This window comes from Vespula vulgaris, chromosome 5 (genome assembly GCF_905475345.1).
Source record: "Vespula vulgaris chromosome 5, iyVesVulg1.1, whole genome shotgun sequence".
Taxonomy (NCBI): domain Eukaryota; kingdom Metazoa; phylum Arthropoda; class Insecta; order Hymenoptera; family Vespidae; genus Vespula; species Vespula vulgaris.
Genome location: NC_066590.1, coordinates 8,857,910 through 8,873,780, shown reverse-complemented (window position 1 = coordinate 8,873,780; position 15,871 = coordinate 8,857,910). Strand labels below are relative to the sequence as shown.

Sequence of the window (15,871 nt, the reverse complement as noted above, 5' to 3'; positions counted from 1 at the left end):
TACTGTAACTTAAGATTATCTTCATATAAGAAATTTAACAAATATCATACAAATAACAAAACAAAAGTATGATACCCTTCCTAATTTTATAGTTACATTCCTGACCGACCGATTGTTTTGCCATCTACATATTGGAAAAATTTACTGAATGTTCAGTGTTGTAGCGTATGTATTATACTTTGTCATTATATGCTATAATAACAAAAATTTTGAAATTTACTATTACGTAGCGGTTTAATTCTCACATATTTCAAATTTAATTGCTTGCGTATGCGAAATTCTGTTTGAGATAAATTCAAAATTGATTTCGTAATTGGTATAATATATTTTATTTTTTTAAGGTTGCAATTGACTGTTAGAATAGTTGATCTTGTGGGTGTTCGTTTCAATGGTTTACGTGTCATACGAACGTGTGTGGTGAAAGTTTGACGCAGGCAAATTATTCAAGTTATCATACAGAGAAAATGTTGCTATTAAATTTTTATTTTCAAATGGGTATGTGAAATTATATGTCAAATAAATGTAATGACTATATAATGAAATCATAATATTCGTTTTTATATTTTTAACATTCGTTATTTCCGTTAATTTTCATGTTAAAGCCTTTTTTACTCATGTTAAAGCTTTGTATTTGTTATCTCTCAATAAAAATGTAAATATATAAAGAATTAAAAAGTTTATTGCTTTAATTGTAGATAAATACGTTAAATATTTTTTCAGCGTGGGCTTACATAGCTTCTGTCGGTTGGTATATCGTTGCTTTAATAGGAGTAATATGGTATACCTATCCGTATATTCAAGATAAATATACAAAGTGGAAAATTAAGAAAGACGAGGCAGAATATGCAGCAAAATATCATAAGAGTAAGATTTTATCGTTAAGAATATGACGACATATATTTCAAATTTCTATTTAAATTATACTTTGTACTTTTCTTTAGATTCTGATCTTCTGCAACAGAGATTGTCAGCAGTGGAAGCTTCTAGACAAAAAATGCAAGAACAATATCTTAAATCCATTTTAATAGCAAAGGAAAAAGAGGAAGAAGTAGATATTTTATTAAATATTAAATTTTTGTTACGCATGATAACTTTGAACGTGTAAAGGATATTTATAAAAAGAATTATTTATTTCGCTCACTTTTTCTTTTTTTTATTAGCGAAAGCAAAAGAAAAAAGAAGAAGTTAGTAATTTGCTAGATGATGTGAGCCAAGGAAGTAAAGACGAACCCTCCACGTCGAAAGGACCAAAGTCAAAAGCATTAAGACGAGGTAAGTATTTCGGTAATTCATATATTTACTAGGCCTATGTGCAAATTCTTTATATACATCTTTACAGGGTATAATCCATTAATGGGAGACAGTTCTCGAGGCTATAGGCCACCCAAGCGCAGTTGTTGTGGAAAGGGTGGATGTGGTTAATTATACGAAAATGTGCCATAGACTCATTTACTTTATCCATTATGCAAATTTCTTTCTATTAAAGAAAAATTAAGAACGGTGGCAGTTTATATGTAACAAGACATTTTAAATATGAAAATAAATGTAAGTATACAAATACTTGTATATACGATTCATTCTATGTGAATAAAATTATTTTTATATATTTGTATTATAAACAGTTTTATGTTGCAAGTAGGCTAAAAATTAAGTTTAAATTTTCATACCGATTGTTACAACGGTTTTAAGTACAAGGTTAAGCTTCTTTTTCTTTTTTTTTTTTTTTCGTTACAACACAGTCTCTCGATCTAATTGTAAAAAAAATGTAATTAATTCATTCGAAAGAAAATATCAGTTTTGCAAATTATATCAAGATGGTAATAAAACTATAAGATAATTAATATATTACATCACACTCGAGTAGTTGACTCGGAGAAGATAACGTTGATATTAATAATTCTGATGATTGTGCTTTTGTCAATTAAATACATAAGTCACATAGGATATATTATAATTCGTTTGTAGTCTAAATAATAAAGATATCACACTGTATTCCTTGTGCGTTATTCAAACGTATCGTATTCGTGCAGGATCATTGCATTATACAAGGATATTAGCTCTTCCACGATAATTTACTTTTAAATATGAAGGTTAGAAATCAATCAGTCGTGTTTTATATTGTAAACTTTCTACTAAATGTAAATAAATGTAAGTAATATTAATCAAAGTTTAAATGAGAGCGCTAAAAATAAAAGAAAAATAAGAATTAAAGTCTGCAAAATGAATTATCTTTAATCTTAATTTTTATTTCGTATTATCGGTATGTTATAAAACGATATACGTTTATCATTTGTTTTAAATGATCTCACTTAACAGCGATTTTTTCAAAAATCTCAACAATCGTGCATTCATACGTACGCATCGGTTTGTTGTTCGATTTTCATTTATTTCATTTTATTTTATTTCATTTCATTTCATTTCATTTTTTCTTTTCTTTTTATTTTTTCTCTATCGAAATACACGATTTGTTTCTTCGTTCAGTCTCGTAAAATTAACAAACGTCGATAATTTTATAATAAATACAATTATTGTTGCGAGTTTAGAAACTTTCGCTTCCTCCTTTTTGATGATGTTATTTACAAAAGAAAAATAAAAAGAAAGAATGCAGATTAATAAATAAATCGTCATGCATCGTTATATAAAGTCTTCATTGCAGTAGTAGTAGTAGTAGTAGTAGTAGAGTAGTAGTAGTAGTGGTAGTAGCGACGATTTGAAACATATATATACGCATAATAATGTAGAAGGATATAAAAAAAAAAAAAAAAAACATTTTAATTTCGTCCCTGCTCTCCTTCCATTATTATCTCGTTTCTCGCGCTTTATTCTTTCTTCTATTTTTTTTTATGTTATTATTATTTTTACCGTTAGACGATCATCTAAGTAAATCTCTGACGTGTATTATTAGTACCGTTAAATCAAAAGCGACGAATGAATTAACGTTAATAACAAAATTCTGTTATAAATGTATACGTGTATGCGCATAAATACGTTCAAATTCATTCGCAAAATGAATCGTAGAAGTAGGTTAATTATCGTACATTTTAATCGTGACGACGACGACGACGACGACGACGACGACACGACGATACTTGCCGTACAATATTTTTCTCGTTTCGTTATGCAGTTTGTTCGTAACTCCTCTCTTTTTTCTTTTTTTCTTTCTTTCATTCTTTCTTTCTTTTTTTTTCTTTCCTTTTTCTCCATTTCTTTTTTAAAAAGTCTGCTACAACGAGGATTCTACTAATCAGCATTTATTTACATTCGTCGTTTAATCGCAAAACTTAATCGATAGACAAAACTTAAGTATAATAATAATAGCATCGCAAGTTATGTCTGGTTTCGAAAAATTCAACGAACGTAGAACTTCTTCCGTTTCTACGATATTAATGATATGAATTACTTTTCTTTTCTTCTCTTTTTTTTTCTTCTTCTTCCTCTACGGTATTACTACGTTTTTAATGGTTTAGCTTACTTTACTATATTCCATTTCTCGCGTTACAAAAGTCCTATGAACTTTAAACGTCGAATACGAATTTCGTTCGGTCCATTTATAACAGGGACGATGCCTTGATAAGATAATCGAGGATTATAGAAGAATAAAGAGAATAAGATAGAGAAAAAAAAAGAAAACAAAAAAAAAAGGTACGACCAAGAGAGCAAAAGCGATATATGAAAGAATAAAACAAAAAAAAAAAAATTAAGATAATAATTATGCGAGGATGGTCTTCACGTCTCACGGGTCAAAGTTACAAGAACATTTTGCAACGGCGACGAAGAAGTTTTGGCTGGACGTTTCTATTTTATCTTTCTTTTTTCTCTTTTTTTTTTTTTTTTTAATAAATGTGGATTATACAATTCTTTTTTGTAATGGCTACGAATTTTTTTTTTCTTTTTCCTTTGTAACCGACTGTCTCTCTATTTTATTTATTTATTTTTCTTTTTCTTTTTTTTTTTTTTTAATCTTTCTTTTAAGAAGAAAGTGAGTATCCGAACGAACGAGAGAGATTGAGAGAGAGAGAGAGAGAGAGAAAGAAATGAGAAAGAAAGAGATAGATAAATACACACGTGTAATCGTGTATTTTCGTTTGTTCGTACATACATTGTATACTTTTAAAAGCTATTACAAATAATTACGCGAGTTTTGTTTTTATTTTCCTTCAAACATATCCCGTGAACTATTTTCCATTATTCTAATTTCATTAAAATACCGCCGTTACGAGGACGAGGGATCGTAAAAATAATAACCGTGTTCTTTCCTTTCTTCTTTTTTTCCTTCTCTTTTCTTTTTCTTTCTCATCACAATATTGCGTTTAATTACGTCCGGAATTCTTGATTTTATCGAATTTTTTAACGCGTATCTTTTCGCTCAGCGTTCATGTCGGTGTAACGTTTGCATAAGGTATTATAATCGTGTCAAAGAAAAAAAAAAAAAAAAAGAAAAGTTAATCGTCGTTGAAAGAAAATTTCAATAAAATTATTACCGTACTTTGTCGCCGATAATAATAATCTAAAAGAAAACGTATATCATGTGCGTGTTAGGAAATGAGAAAAAAAAAAGAAAAAGGGGAAGAAAATCTCGACGTGAACGCGATTTGTAAGGATAAAAAATAATTTGATATAAAAAAAAAAGAAAGAAAAATCGAATCCTCGACTAAATAAGAAATATCCTTTTAATGAGAATCTCGCAAAGAAAAAAGAAAAAAAAAAAAAACAGAAAATGCAAGTCAGTCGTCCCTTTAGGTAAATATCAGTCTAAAATAATCCCCCTTTGTTTTTTTTTCTTTTTTATTACCATCATTATTATTCTTTCCTTGTTTCATATTGTAAAGCATGCTTGTCGGGAGATACTGGGAATAGAAAAAAAAGAAAATGAAAAAAGAAAAAGAAAAAGATTAGCGCGTGCCTGCAATATACACAATTCTCGCTGTACATAGATATACCGTGTCCCGTTCTTTTTTTTTTCTTTTTTTTCGTTACGAAGAAGAACGTGCCTTAAATGTGGAAAAATCGTTTTTCTCATCTTCTCCTTTTTCGCGCTTTTTTGTTTATTTTAAATCCGTATCTCGCCTTTGGATGGACTTCAATGAATCTTCAACTGGGACATGAGCGCACGATCGCACAAGCTCGCGCGCAAATTTTCGCGACGTGTCGATAAAAGAAAAAAACAAAAAAAAAAAGAACACAAAAAAGAAAGGAAAAGAAAAGAAAGAAAGAAAGAAAGAAAGAGAAAAAAACAAAAAAGCAAATCTTGATCTTTCGAGACGATTTTTGAGGATCAGGTTCGAACCGGCGAACCGTGATCATCCGTCTGTCTATATAACTCCTTCTTGCTCCTCTTCTTCTTTTTGATTTCTTTCTTTCTTTTTCTTTTCTTTTTCTTTTCTTTTCTTTTCTTTTCTTTTGCCTTTTTTTCCCTTTCTTATCTTTTCATTCCTTGCCCCGTTGAAAATCGTTTTACGAGCGACAGGTCGAAAGATTCGCGAGCGCACATGTGCTACCAGCGTAAACGTGCCCTTATTAACACATATATATACACACACAGGCAGGCTTATTATTTTTATTGAAGCCCGAATTCGTTAGATCCGTCGAAGAAAAATAGGAAGAGAAAAAAAGAAAAAAGAAAATCACACGTAGACGTGTGTACGTAGATGTAATTTTGTTAATTTCGACGACTTCGATATTCGTTTCTTTTTCTTTTCTATTTTTTCTTCTTTTTTTTTCCTCTTTTTTTCTCATCGATCGAACGAAATTCGGTAACCCCGCTTATGTCACTAAACTAACGTCTAAGTTTATATCATATCGTTAATCACTACTGGGAGTTTTATTTTTTTCTTCCCTCTAGACTCTCGGCTTACCGAATTAACAGATTCAACTCGTTACGTTAACGCGACTTTATTGAACGATTTTTCTTTTCGATTCTTCCTGTTCTTCCTTTTTCTATTTTCTTTCTTCTTTCTTTCCTATTTGTTCGCACGGATACCACACAATTTCGTTGATAGCTTTTTCTTTCTTTCTTTCTTTCTTTCTTTCTTTCCTTCCTTCCTTCCTTCTTTTTCATCCTTTTTCTTTTCTTCCTTATCTTCTTCGTTTTTTCTTTTTTTCCTATCGTAGTGAAGTTCATACGTAGCGGTATTTTCCATGTGACAGTAATTCATTATGGCGCTTCGTATTATCTAATCGTAATCCAGTATTCCTATACGAAGATCGCATTAAATCCTAGTTAATCGCGAGATTTATTTATTTATTTACTTTTATTTATTTATTTATTTATTTATTTTTTCGATTCTTATCTAGAACAACACACATCCTTTCAGATTTCATTAAATTTCCGGTTAATTAGAACGGTTTAAAATATACGTTTTAACGTTGATGATGATAATGATGATGTAGATGATGATAATGACGATGGAAGGGCTTACGAAAGGTGACAAGGTGATTTTTTCTTTTCCCCCTTTTTTTTCTTTTTTTTTTTTCCTTACATTCGACAAAATTACGTTTCGGTGGTTTGTAAGAAAAAAGAAACAAGAAATAATATTATATTAATCTCGCACTGTCTCCCATAACTCGATGATGTTCAGTCTTCGTGGAATAAAATTTCATAAAAACAGATATGCCCGCACGAAGATCTACATTTTTCCATCTACACATGAAAAAAAGAAAAATGAAATATTCCTCTTTATTTTGATATAGTGAATCATCAAGTCGGCCGATTGGAAAACTTTGAAAAGGGAGTGTCCAGCGAGTAAAATGCGAGGTACGCAAAATGCAATTCACTTTCTTTCTTTCTTTCTTTCTTTCTTTCATCATTTTTTTCTGTTTTTTTTTTTTCTTTCCTTTTTCTCTTTTTTCTTTAAAACGCAGGTACACTTCCAACGATTCATTGTTCGTCGCACTATTTCGTTTCTTTTAAAGACATTCGTCCCCTATCACTTTATCATCTGTCATCGGACTCATGTTCATTCTTCGTGTATGCAGGTTTCATAGCGTTATATGTATATGATTATTTAAGATCCCTGGTATCCCTTAACAACTACGATGTATACAGGTATAAATTAATGACGTGTCGTAAATTAAAAACTAATGACTAAATCTCGTTTTTAAAGAGCTTTGTACAGTGTATACAAAAGTTTGATATGATAATACTTACATCTTACATTTTCGTTACTATTCCGATACTATATATATATATATATTTATTTATTTATTTATATTGTATATATATATATATATTATATAGCGTTATTTAGTCAGTCGAATCGTTTGTCATTCGTTCGTCAGACATGTTTTTCGTTTCGTGCATAGAAGTGCCTAATAAACAAATAGTCGTCACTTTCTCTTCTTTTGCGTGCTTAAACAGTCCGTTTTCGTGTTTGCATATATTGGTACGTATGTGTATGTGTTTATGTATATGTTTTATGTTTATACATATGCATATAAGTATGCATATGCGTATGCGTGTGCGTGCACGCGCGCGAGCGCGAGTCGTATCGCTCTCTTGGAAGAATTATCAATTAATTCATTAATTAATACACCACCGCGGAAATATTCCGTTTTCCTTAGTAAGATAAAGATTTTTCAAATTCTTTTTCTTCTCCTTTTTCTTCTCTTTCTTTCTTTCTTTTCTTTTTTAAATCCCCTTATGACTTTAGGAACATCATATCCAAAATAATATGTATTCGTTATTTGTCGTGGCAAGAATGTACAAGCTCTCGAAAATAAGTGCCACGTCTTACTTTATCGATCTATTAAAAAATCTTTCTTCGTACGAGAATATCGTATTAGAACGTAAGACGCGCTTGGAACATTTTCTCGTATGTAAATTTTTTATAATAATAATAATAATAATGATAATAATAATAATAATAATGATAATAATAATAATAATAATAATAATAATAATAATAATAATGAGATAATGATAATGATGATGATGATGACAATAATAATAATAATAATAGTAATAATAGTAATAATAAAAATAAAAAAAATAATAATAAAAAATAATAATAATATTAATATTAATATTAATAATAATAATAATAATAATAATCGTATGATAATCGTACTACCACTTTCATCCGACCGGACAACGTAAACATCAAGTATTTGAATTTCGCGCCAGCTCGAGTTCGGCCATTTTGGATAATCTTAACGAAATTACTCGGTAGATAGACCAAGAGAGCCTCATTAGATTTTCTAGAATACTTTTTAACTCAAAATGGTGTTTCTTTTAAACGCTTTTACCTTGCGTTTAAGAGCGTAGTTAAGAGCGTGGTTTGCTTGGTAAAGATCGGCGTGATTCGACGTGGAACTCTCATTGAACTCTTTCGAAAAGTTTTCTCTCCGTATTTTCGAGATACTCTACAGAGCTGAGAACTAGCGAAAACTCAAATGAGCCGTTCACCATTCGTTTATCAGCTATACTACTATCCTCGAACTCGAGCGGACCGATTGTCGATTACTCTCACGTTCCCAGCCTGCAAATAGCGGCCGTATCGAGAAAAACTTTACTATTTATATATTGCTCGGAAGTTGGCCTCGCTCCACCATTGTCTTTTGTTTTTCTTCTCTTCCTCTTCTCCTTCTTCTTCTTCTTCTTCTTCTTCTTCTCTCTTTTACACATTGTCTTCTCTCGCTTATCTTCCCCTTTCATCGATTGGATGGGAAGATCTTTCTAATGAAATGCCTTAAAATACACGACAAACGAATTAGGATACTTAATAAATGCATTATCGTCATCGATCCGCGTCTTGTTTTCGTTGGTCTTTCTCTTTCTCCTCTCAAAGAGAAAAGCCATAAATTCTTGGACTTTGTACAAGTAATTTAGATTTGAAAGCCCTCCTCCCCTTTCTCATCTTATTACTGATAACCAACACGATAATGTACATCACAAGTTCAATTTTCTTTTGTTCTTTTTGTTTTGTTTTTTTTTGTTTTGTGTTTTTTTTCTTCTTCCACATTTTGTTCTTTCCTTTTGAAACGCTCCGTCGGTAAGATCGTTTCCTATATCTTTTTATTTATTATTACTTTTTCCATTTCTTTTTTCTCTTTTAAACGAAACGTCCCTTCGTTCGTTCGTTCGTTCGTTCGTTTATTCGTTCGTTCATTCGTTCGTTCGTTCACGAGTCTTCACACTTTTGATACGTGCCAGACAAAATGTCCCTTCGACCACAATCGCTCGTTGGTCAAGGCTCACTTTTATAGCTTTTCTTTCTTCCTATCTTTCGTACTTAGCTGTCGCGATGATCGCAAGGGCGACTAGATTCCGAGACTCCCGTTGGATTATTTGCACTCGCGAGGAGACTGTTGAGTTTATTGTATCTCTGACTTCCGGAGCTGCTCATCGTATTGGATGCTGAAGAACTGTGCTGGGGATAACTACCTGTCCTGGAGAAGCTAGGCACTTTGTCTGTAACAATAATAATAAATAGGAAACTAGCGTTAATGTTATCAGTTTCGCTGATAAATCTCACGTTTTAATACTGATCATTATAATTTTATTTGACGTATAACACTTGTATTATCTATAGTTAAAATTCGTAAAATGGTTGATTATATTATTATTTCTCTATCTATCAACGTAATCTTTGGTTGTAACAAGCTCCAGACATCACAAACTTTATTTTGTATTCAGGACGTTTGGTATTACTCTGCACTTGGCGATTGCCACTAACCAATCGAAGTCGGTTGGGCGAATCTTGAAGTAAAATTACACCAATTACCAATTAAACTACCAATTACCAATTATTACCAATTACACGTGGCGTTCACTGAATACTCGACTTCCTGAATGGCCCCATTGTCTCATCTTTCGTATTTCCGTATAAATAAAGAGCCGAGACATGTCTTGGGAAAAGAAACGCGAGAACGACCGATTGAAATTTATTAAGGATCGAGTTATGAAAAACGTGTAGAGAAGAACGTTATTACCATAGCACGTTAAAAAACTATTACGAGACTCAATAATTTTATTTCAGATGACGTCGATTAATTACCTTTGCAACGATTATGCCTCGATCTCTCCTGCGAGCCGATGCTTCCACATTGCCTTTGTGGAATACAAGAGTAATTACTGTCGCTGCTGTAAGCAGGAGATGAAGCTCTGTTGTTTCTCCTACGTGGGCTCTTGTTGTCCCTACTTCTTGAGTCGCTTCTACTGTGAACACATCCGGATTGCGCGAATTGATTGTTATACTCGATCGTATCTGCATAGAGACAGCTAGACTCGGAGCAGGAGCAACACATGTCCGAGTGGGTGTTGGAGTCACAGGATTTTCTATCCCATTCGTCATTGTCCTGCTGATAGAGATCTTCACCACGGAATATCGCATCGTTGCGTCTGTAAATATCGTCGCTCATGGCGACCGAATGTTCTATATGAGGATTCGCGTGGTTTATACGGCTGAAAGCGTTGTCGTGATTTCTATAGTTGTCGGGAAGGCCATTGTGATGGCCGTAAATCACAGAGCCACTTTCGTACTCGTTCTCTTGAGTTTTGTAATCGTAGTGATTGAAGCCTTGAGGGAAACAGGGTACCGGGGGTGGATTAGTTTGCGGTGGAAGCGTGGTGTATCTACCACTTTGTTGCATGTTCGCGTAAGCAGCCATGTCGTGCGGAGGTTGTCCAGTCCAAGGTGTCGGTGAGGAACTGAAACTGTTGCCTGCTCTGATAGGTGGTGTTGGTGGACTCTGCGAATTGCACGATCCAGAACCGTCCAAGTCATTCTGTATGTTCCTCTTGCCTAAGTGAGGACTGAACGAAACTTGCTGTTGATGGTGTTGCTGCTGTTGTTGTTGCGACTGTTGTTGTTGTTGTTGTTGCTGTTGCTGTTGCTGTTGTTGCTGCATTCTTCCGGACAATAACGTTCCCGAAGGCGGTGGGTGTTCCGGCGGAGGTGGCATCATGTCGCACCAGTTGGGCATTGCCGTGCCGCTTGTGCTTACAGCACTTTGGGGATTGTTTGATATGGGTATTTTATACTGTGGTCTTCTTTGTATATCCGCGTTCTCATCGGTATACACGCTGCTAGTGTTGTCGCTGCTGGGTGACATCGTCGATTTGTTGTGTTCTTGATTCGAATCCAAACTGGAGTAGTCAGGTTTCATGCAGGAATCGCTAGAATTTGATTTCTGTCCGCTGGTTTCCATCGAGTCCGGACTTCGACTGCCAACGCACAACGTGGTAGTAGCGTACGGTTCGGGTGGTGCTTGCAATTGTTTTCTCGAATTGTAAAACGTGGTTAAGTTGACCTCGGCGTACTCCGATCCAGACATGCTGACAATCCCCGGGGCAAGCATCTGCTGATTATTTAACAACTTGGTTTCGCACTCCTTATCGGTGGGACCCTGAAGAGTGTTCGACGGTCTCCAGCCACGTTCCAACCACAAAGTGTCCTTATTCAGCTGACATATGTCATTTGCCGTACTCACCGGAACGTTTAAATGACCTAATTGTTTGCTCATCGCCTGTCTGCGTCTCACATAAAGAGCACCCAAGAGAGCAGCCACGACTGTGAAGACCATCGTAATTACGAGTATCAGGAACCAAGTTTCTCGTACGATGGAGACGCTGCCGTGACTCGGATCTGTTCGAGGTGGAAGTTGCGTCAATTGACCTGGATCCATGTTCAGGAGAGTCGGATTGGAGAAAGGACCTAATCCAATGCGCGTTAAGCCAGCTACGCGTGCTGTGTAAAGTCCACCCATCGAGAGACTGTTGATCACGACTGATGTGGTAGAAGCGTTTAGTGACATTTGACCCAAGATCTTATTGCTGCTGTTGCTCTTTATTTGAATCTGTAAATAAACGATATAAAGTAAATGGCAAGGAAACATTGATCTTATAGAACGGAAAGTGAAGTTAAATAAGAATCTCACTTTGTATCCTATCAATTGTCCATTCTGTGCATTTTTCGGTGGCGGTGACCATCGTACAAACGCCGAAGTCATATTGATCATACCGACGTGAACGTTTTCCGGCGCACTAGACGGTATATCCTCCAAAGTTGTAGTCAATTTTACATTGCTAGGTCTCCCTTCTATAGTTTTGTAGAATGGCACGAGGAAGAACTCGTACCTCGTGTACTTCTCCAAATTGGTTAGAACGTAACTAGTTGCACCGGCGTTGAATACAGTTACCATACGATATTCTGGCTTCTCGGTGAGCTCACGGTATCGTATATAAAGACCCTCGACTAAATCAGCTGCACCAAGTATCTAAAATACAAAGAGGAAATGCTCAAGGATCGCTTCCAACCGGACGAAGGGGATTTACGTTTGTCACTGTCCAAGTAACCGCTTTTGATCTCGAACTTACGTCCCACATAATTTTAACGCTGGTACTGCTCAACGGTTGGACTTCCTTCAAGTGCAGTATTTCGCTGTTAAGCCGATCCCTCGCGCGAATCAATTCTATCTGTGGTACCGTCCGTTGATCAAGGCTGCTCGTGTGAGCGACATCGGACAACGGTCCAGGAAGCGACAAGCCGTGACTATTCTCGGCACGCACGAGGAACACATAGTTGGTGTCGGGCTTTAAATCCGTTACCTGTAACAGGAAATGTTGATCTTTATCATAGTCATCGTTATCATCATCGTCATATTCGTGGAAACACTGTAGAAGAGAAAATTTCTAGTGATATAAATAGTCATAACGAAAGAATCTCTTTCAACTTTATCTTTTCGTTAATTCGTAATAAGTAGTCACACCAAAAGAATCTCAATTTTCAATTTCATATCTTTTCGTTAATTCGTGATAAAATTCACTCAGCATATGCATCTTTTGAATATACGTAAGTAAATATGTTTATGGCGATACTTACGGTGTAGGTATCGTCGATGACACCGGTAGCTGCAACGACCCAACCAGTATTCAGATTGCTACTGAAATACTCGATGTTATAACCAATGATTTTGCTTTGGCCCTCGTTGCCAGGACTCCACGTCAGAGTAACCGAGTTACTAGTAGCGTTTATGATTCTAGGTTTGCTCGGGCTCTGGGGCAATGCCGATATTTCCGGAGTTCTGTGAAAGGTCGTCGTCGTGCTGACCGTCAATGTGGCAGACCAAGATGTGTTACCGGATTCTGAGCTCGCAATACACGTATATAATCCGGAGTCACTCATTTGAAGGTCATCGATGAATAAAGTTCCATTGTTAGCCATTGTGATACGATTTCCTAGTTGGATGAGAACACCGTCCTTGTGCCAGTGTACCTTTGGGGTTGGAGTACCAACAGCACGACAAGGTAACGTAGCAACGCTTTTGACAGGAAGCGTTTGATTTGCTGGGCCCAACTCGATTATCGGAGGTGGTATGTCTTCGGCAGACATCACCTTTGTTAACAGGAAACGAACAAGAGACGACGAGTTAACAGCTTGTACAGGTGTAATAAAGTCTATGTTTTCATTTTTATGATGCCTTTAGAGCCGTTGCACCTTTAGATTACTGTTACCTCAGGTGTCCTGGACTTACCTGAAGGAAGACAGTCGCCGTACTTGCACCAGCTTGGCTTATGGCACTGCACACGTAATGGCCCTCGTCTTTCCTTATCACACCTTTTATGCGCAAACTTTCGTCCTGAGTGACCGTGTATCTACTCTGATAAGTGTTTCCCGGAAACATCAGCTCCTGAGAGCCCTCACGGGTCCAAAATATCGATGGCTTCGGAGAACCACGAGCGGAACACGAAAAAGATACATCCGATCCGGTACTAACCGTTTCGTCTTTCGGAAAGTTCACGAACACCGGCTTCGCTGTTGACAATCACAATGATAATTTATTATGAATTAATTTCGATAATAACGTCCCTTTAACATTTTCAAACAGTTTGTTAAAATTTTGTATGAACTAAGAAAATAATTTATAACGACAGCGAACAAGGGATTTATCGTGTTTAGGAAAAGTAACCTTATCGAGGTGACATTTAAGTAAGCAAAAGCTTTCGTATTCTTCAACCGGTTGTTAGATTGCATTACGGAAAGAAGTAATAAATCTACAATAGCTTGGCCTAGCATAATACCGGTTTCGACGGCTTGTGAACGCGTCCATTTATTTTTAGTGTCTCTTAAACGCTAATGACTCGTTGGCGAGAGATTAAAAATGAAATATCTGACTCGATTATGCGAACGAACGCGTCCTCCTTGTCGTCGTAGGAACTATTTCCGAGACAATGAGTCAAGCCCTACCAATCGATTCTCTCTCTCTATTTATACTCACAATGAACGGTGAGTACCGCACTCGCCGAAATAGCGCCGACTTCGTTCTCCGCGTCGCATATATACGTTCCCTGATCCTCGGGTATTACCCTCTCGATGCGCAAACTTTTGTCATCCAAAATGTGAGCTCGGCCAATCGGCATCTTTCCATCGTTACGACGCCATAAGATATCTGGTTGTGGATCGCCACCCACTCGACAAGCAAATTCTGCGGTTTGATCCGTCAGAATAGTTTGGTTGCTTGGTATGGCGCTGAAGTATGGTTTCACTGAAATAACGAATGGTCGATTTAATCGAGTTTACTTTCTTAGAAGAGTCCAATTATCGAAGCTTTTCAAGTCTCCATGATAGATTCTTTCTATAGGATCTCACATAAGTCTGATATTTCAACTAAGATTTATCTCAATTTTTCTCTATTATTCTTTTTTCTTTCTTTCTTTTTTTTTTCTTAAATTTATATTTGACGAATCAATGAACGTTTTCTATCCGATATAATAGACTTTGTAATCTGGACTTATAGAACTCTATTGTCCATCGATTGACAAAAATCGTGTTGTTCCTTTTTTTAAATGTATATACAATATACGATGATTCAATGAACATTTGCATCATTTTTCTTTCTAAAGAAAAGGGATTTTGTACTACAAAATTATGAAACATCCTGTATCGTCTATCAAATGATTAAATATCTACCGATTACATTTCTCCAACTTTCTCAGAGTTTTATATCCTTTCTTAAAAAGTTTCTAAATTCTACAGTAAAGAAAACCAAAGCAAAATTAATTATAGTCCATACCATATACAGTGAGCGACGCAATCGCTGATTCCTTAACTCCGACCATGTTTTCGGCAATGCATTGATACTTTCCTTGATCCGTCTGCCTTACGTCGGAGATCAACAAGTTTCCACCGTCGACAAGAGTAATTCTAAAAAAAGTCGAAGGAGAGTTGGGAAAAAGTCATTGGTAAATTGTTTCGATTGATTGATTCATCATGGAAAAACATGTAATGGAAATTATTCTCTTTGTGTGTGTGTGTGAGAGAGAGAGAGAGAGAGGGAAAGAAAGAGAGAGAGAGAGTGAGATAGTATGAGGGGACACAACACGCACGTAGAATGTCACCGTCGGATGGACTACTAATTAACGAGTTGGGAGAGAGATTCGAAGGCATCAGAGTGAGAGAGAGAGAGAGAGAGAGAGAGAGAGAGAGAGAGAGAGAGAGCCGACGAGGCAGCATTAAATCAATCGCTCCTCGATTACACCCTTTAATTTATAGCGCCCGTTAATTTCGCTGTCGACGAGAGATCGTGTTTCCTCCGTGCTCTTCGAACGGGCATTAAGCGCAAGCCCGCGCAATGCTGCTGCCAGTGCGCTCGCTCTCTGCGTGCACGTCAGAAACGTGCGTGCTAAACGTAACCGGATTTAATTCGTACTACTCCGAGTCTAAATTATCGTCCGTTCGATATATCCGTTTGTTGTTTCTATTGGATAGGGTTGGGAACTTTCGACGATATTGATTTTCGGAGTTTAACGTTCCATCGGGTTCCTCGAATGGTACCTGGATTTTCACTGATAAACCCTTCCATTATTTTTTTTCCCCTCCTCCTCCCTTCTTTTATTTCTTCTTTTATTTTTATTTTTATTTTTATATTTATT

At 35.7% G+C, this 15,871-nt stretch overlaps 2 protein-coding genes across 5 annotated transcripts in view; one reads left to right on the top strand and one right to left on the bottom strand.

The window, feature by feature from the left end:
• The first annotated feature begins 83 nt into the window (after window positions 1–83).
• On the top strand, window positions 84–1,560 carry LOC127064001 (selenoprotein S-like). Of its 2 annotated transcripts, none has more exons than XM_050994450.1 (6): window positions 84–165; window positions 342–495; window positions 721–864; window positions 942–1,048; window positions 1,161–1,272; window positions 1,340–1,560. In XM_050994450.1, exons 2-6 carry the CDS (start codon window positions 465–467, stop codon window positions 1,420–1,422), a joined length of 477 nt encoding a protein of 158 aa, XP_050850407.1. In that variant the 5' UTR covers window positions 84–165; window positions 342–464; the 3' UTR covers window positions 1,423–1,560. The 2 variants fall into 2 exon arrangements, with proteins under 2 accessions (XP_050850407.1, XP_050850408.1); XM_050994451.1 differs by having other exon boundaries at window positions 147–268.
• LOC127063981 (roundabout homolog 2-like) overlaps window positions 1,278–15,871 on the bottom strand; it is a 191,730-nt gene continuing 177,136 nt past the window's right edge. For 2 of the 3 annotated variants that reach the window (XM_050994408.1, XM_050994409.1), the window contains exons 4-11: window positions 15,013–15,143; window positions 14,218–14,484; window positions 13,474–13,754; window positions 12,822–13,334; window positions 12,317–12,547; window positions 11,878–12,216; window positions 9,996–11,796; window positions 1,278–9,409 (exon numbers count right to left, since the gene is read on the bottom strand). In XM_050994408.1, coding sequence (XP_050850365.1) covers window positions 9,231–9,409; window positions 9,996–11,796; window positions 11,878–12,216; window positions 12,317–12,547; window positions 12,822–13,334; window positions 13,474–13,754; window positions 14,218–14,484; window positions 15,013–15,143 — 3,742 coding nt within the window. In that variant the 3' untranslated portion in view covers window positions 1,278–9,230. The remainder of the gene's footprint in view (window positions 9,410–9,995; window positions 11,797–11,877; window positions 12,217–12,316; window positions 12,548–12,821; window positions 13,335–13,473; window positions 13,755–14,217; window positions 14,485–15,012; window positions 15,144–15,871) is intronic. The other variant, XM_050994410.1, reaches the window with a different exon arrangement.

What these genes read in the sequence shown, in the direction of transcription:
- LOC127064001 (XM_050994450.1), top strand. Translation starts at nt 465, where the DNA reads ATGTTGCTATTAAATTTTTATTTTCAAATGG. An exon ending in AAATTTTTATTTTCAAATGG is followed by an intron (nt 496 to 720) that starts GTATGTGAAATT and finishes ATATTTTTTCAG; the next exon opens with CGTGGGCTTACATAGCTTCT. An exon ending in GTCAAAAGCATTAAGACGAG is followed by an intron (nt 1,273 to 1,339) that starts GTAAGTATTTCG and finishes ACATCTTTACAG; the next exon opens with GGTATAATCCATTAATGGGA.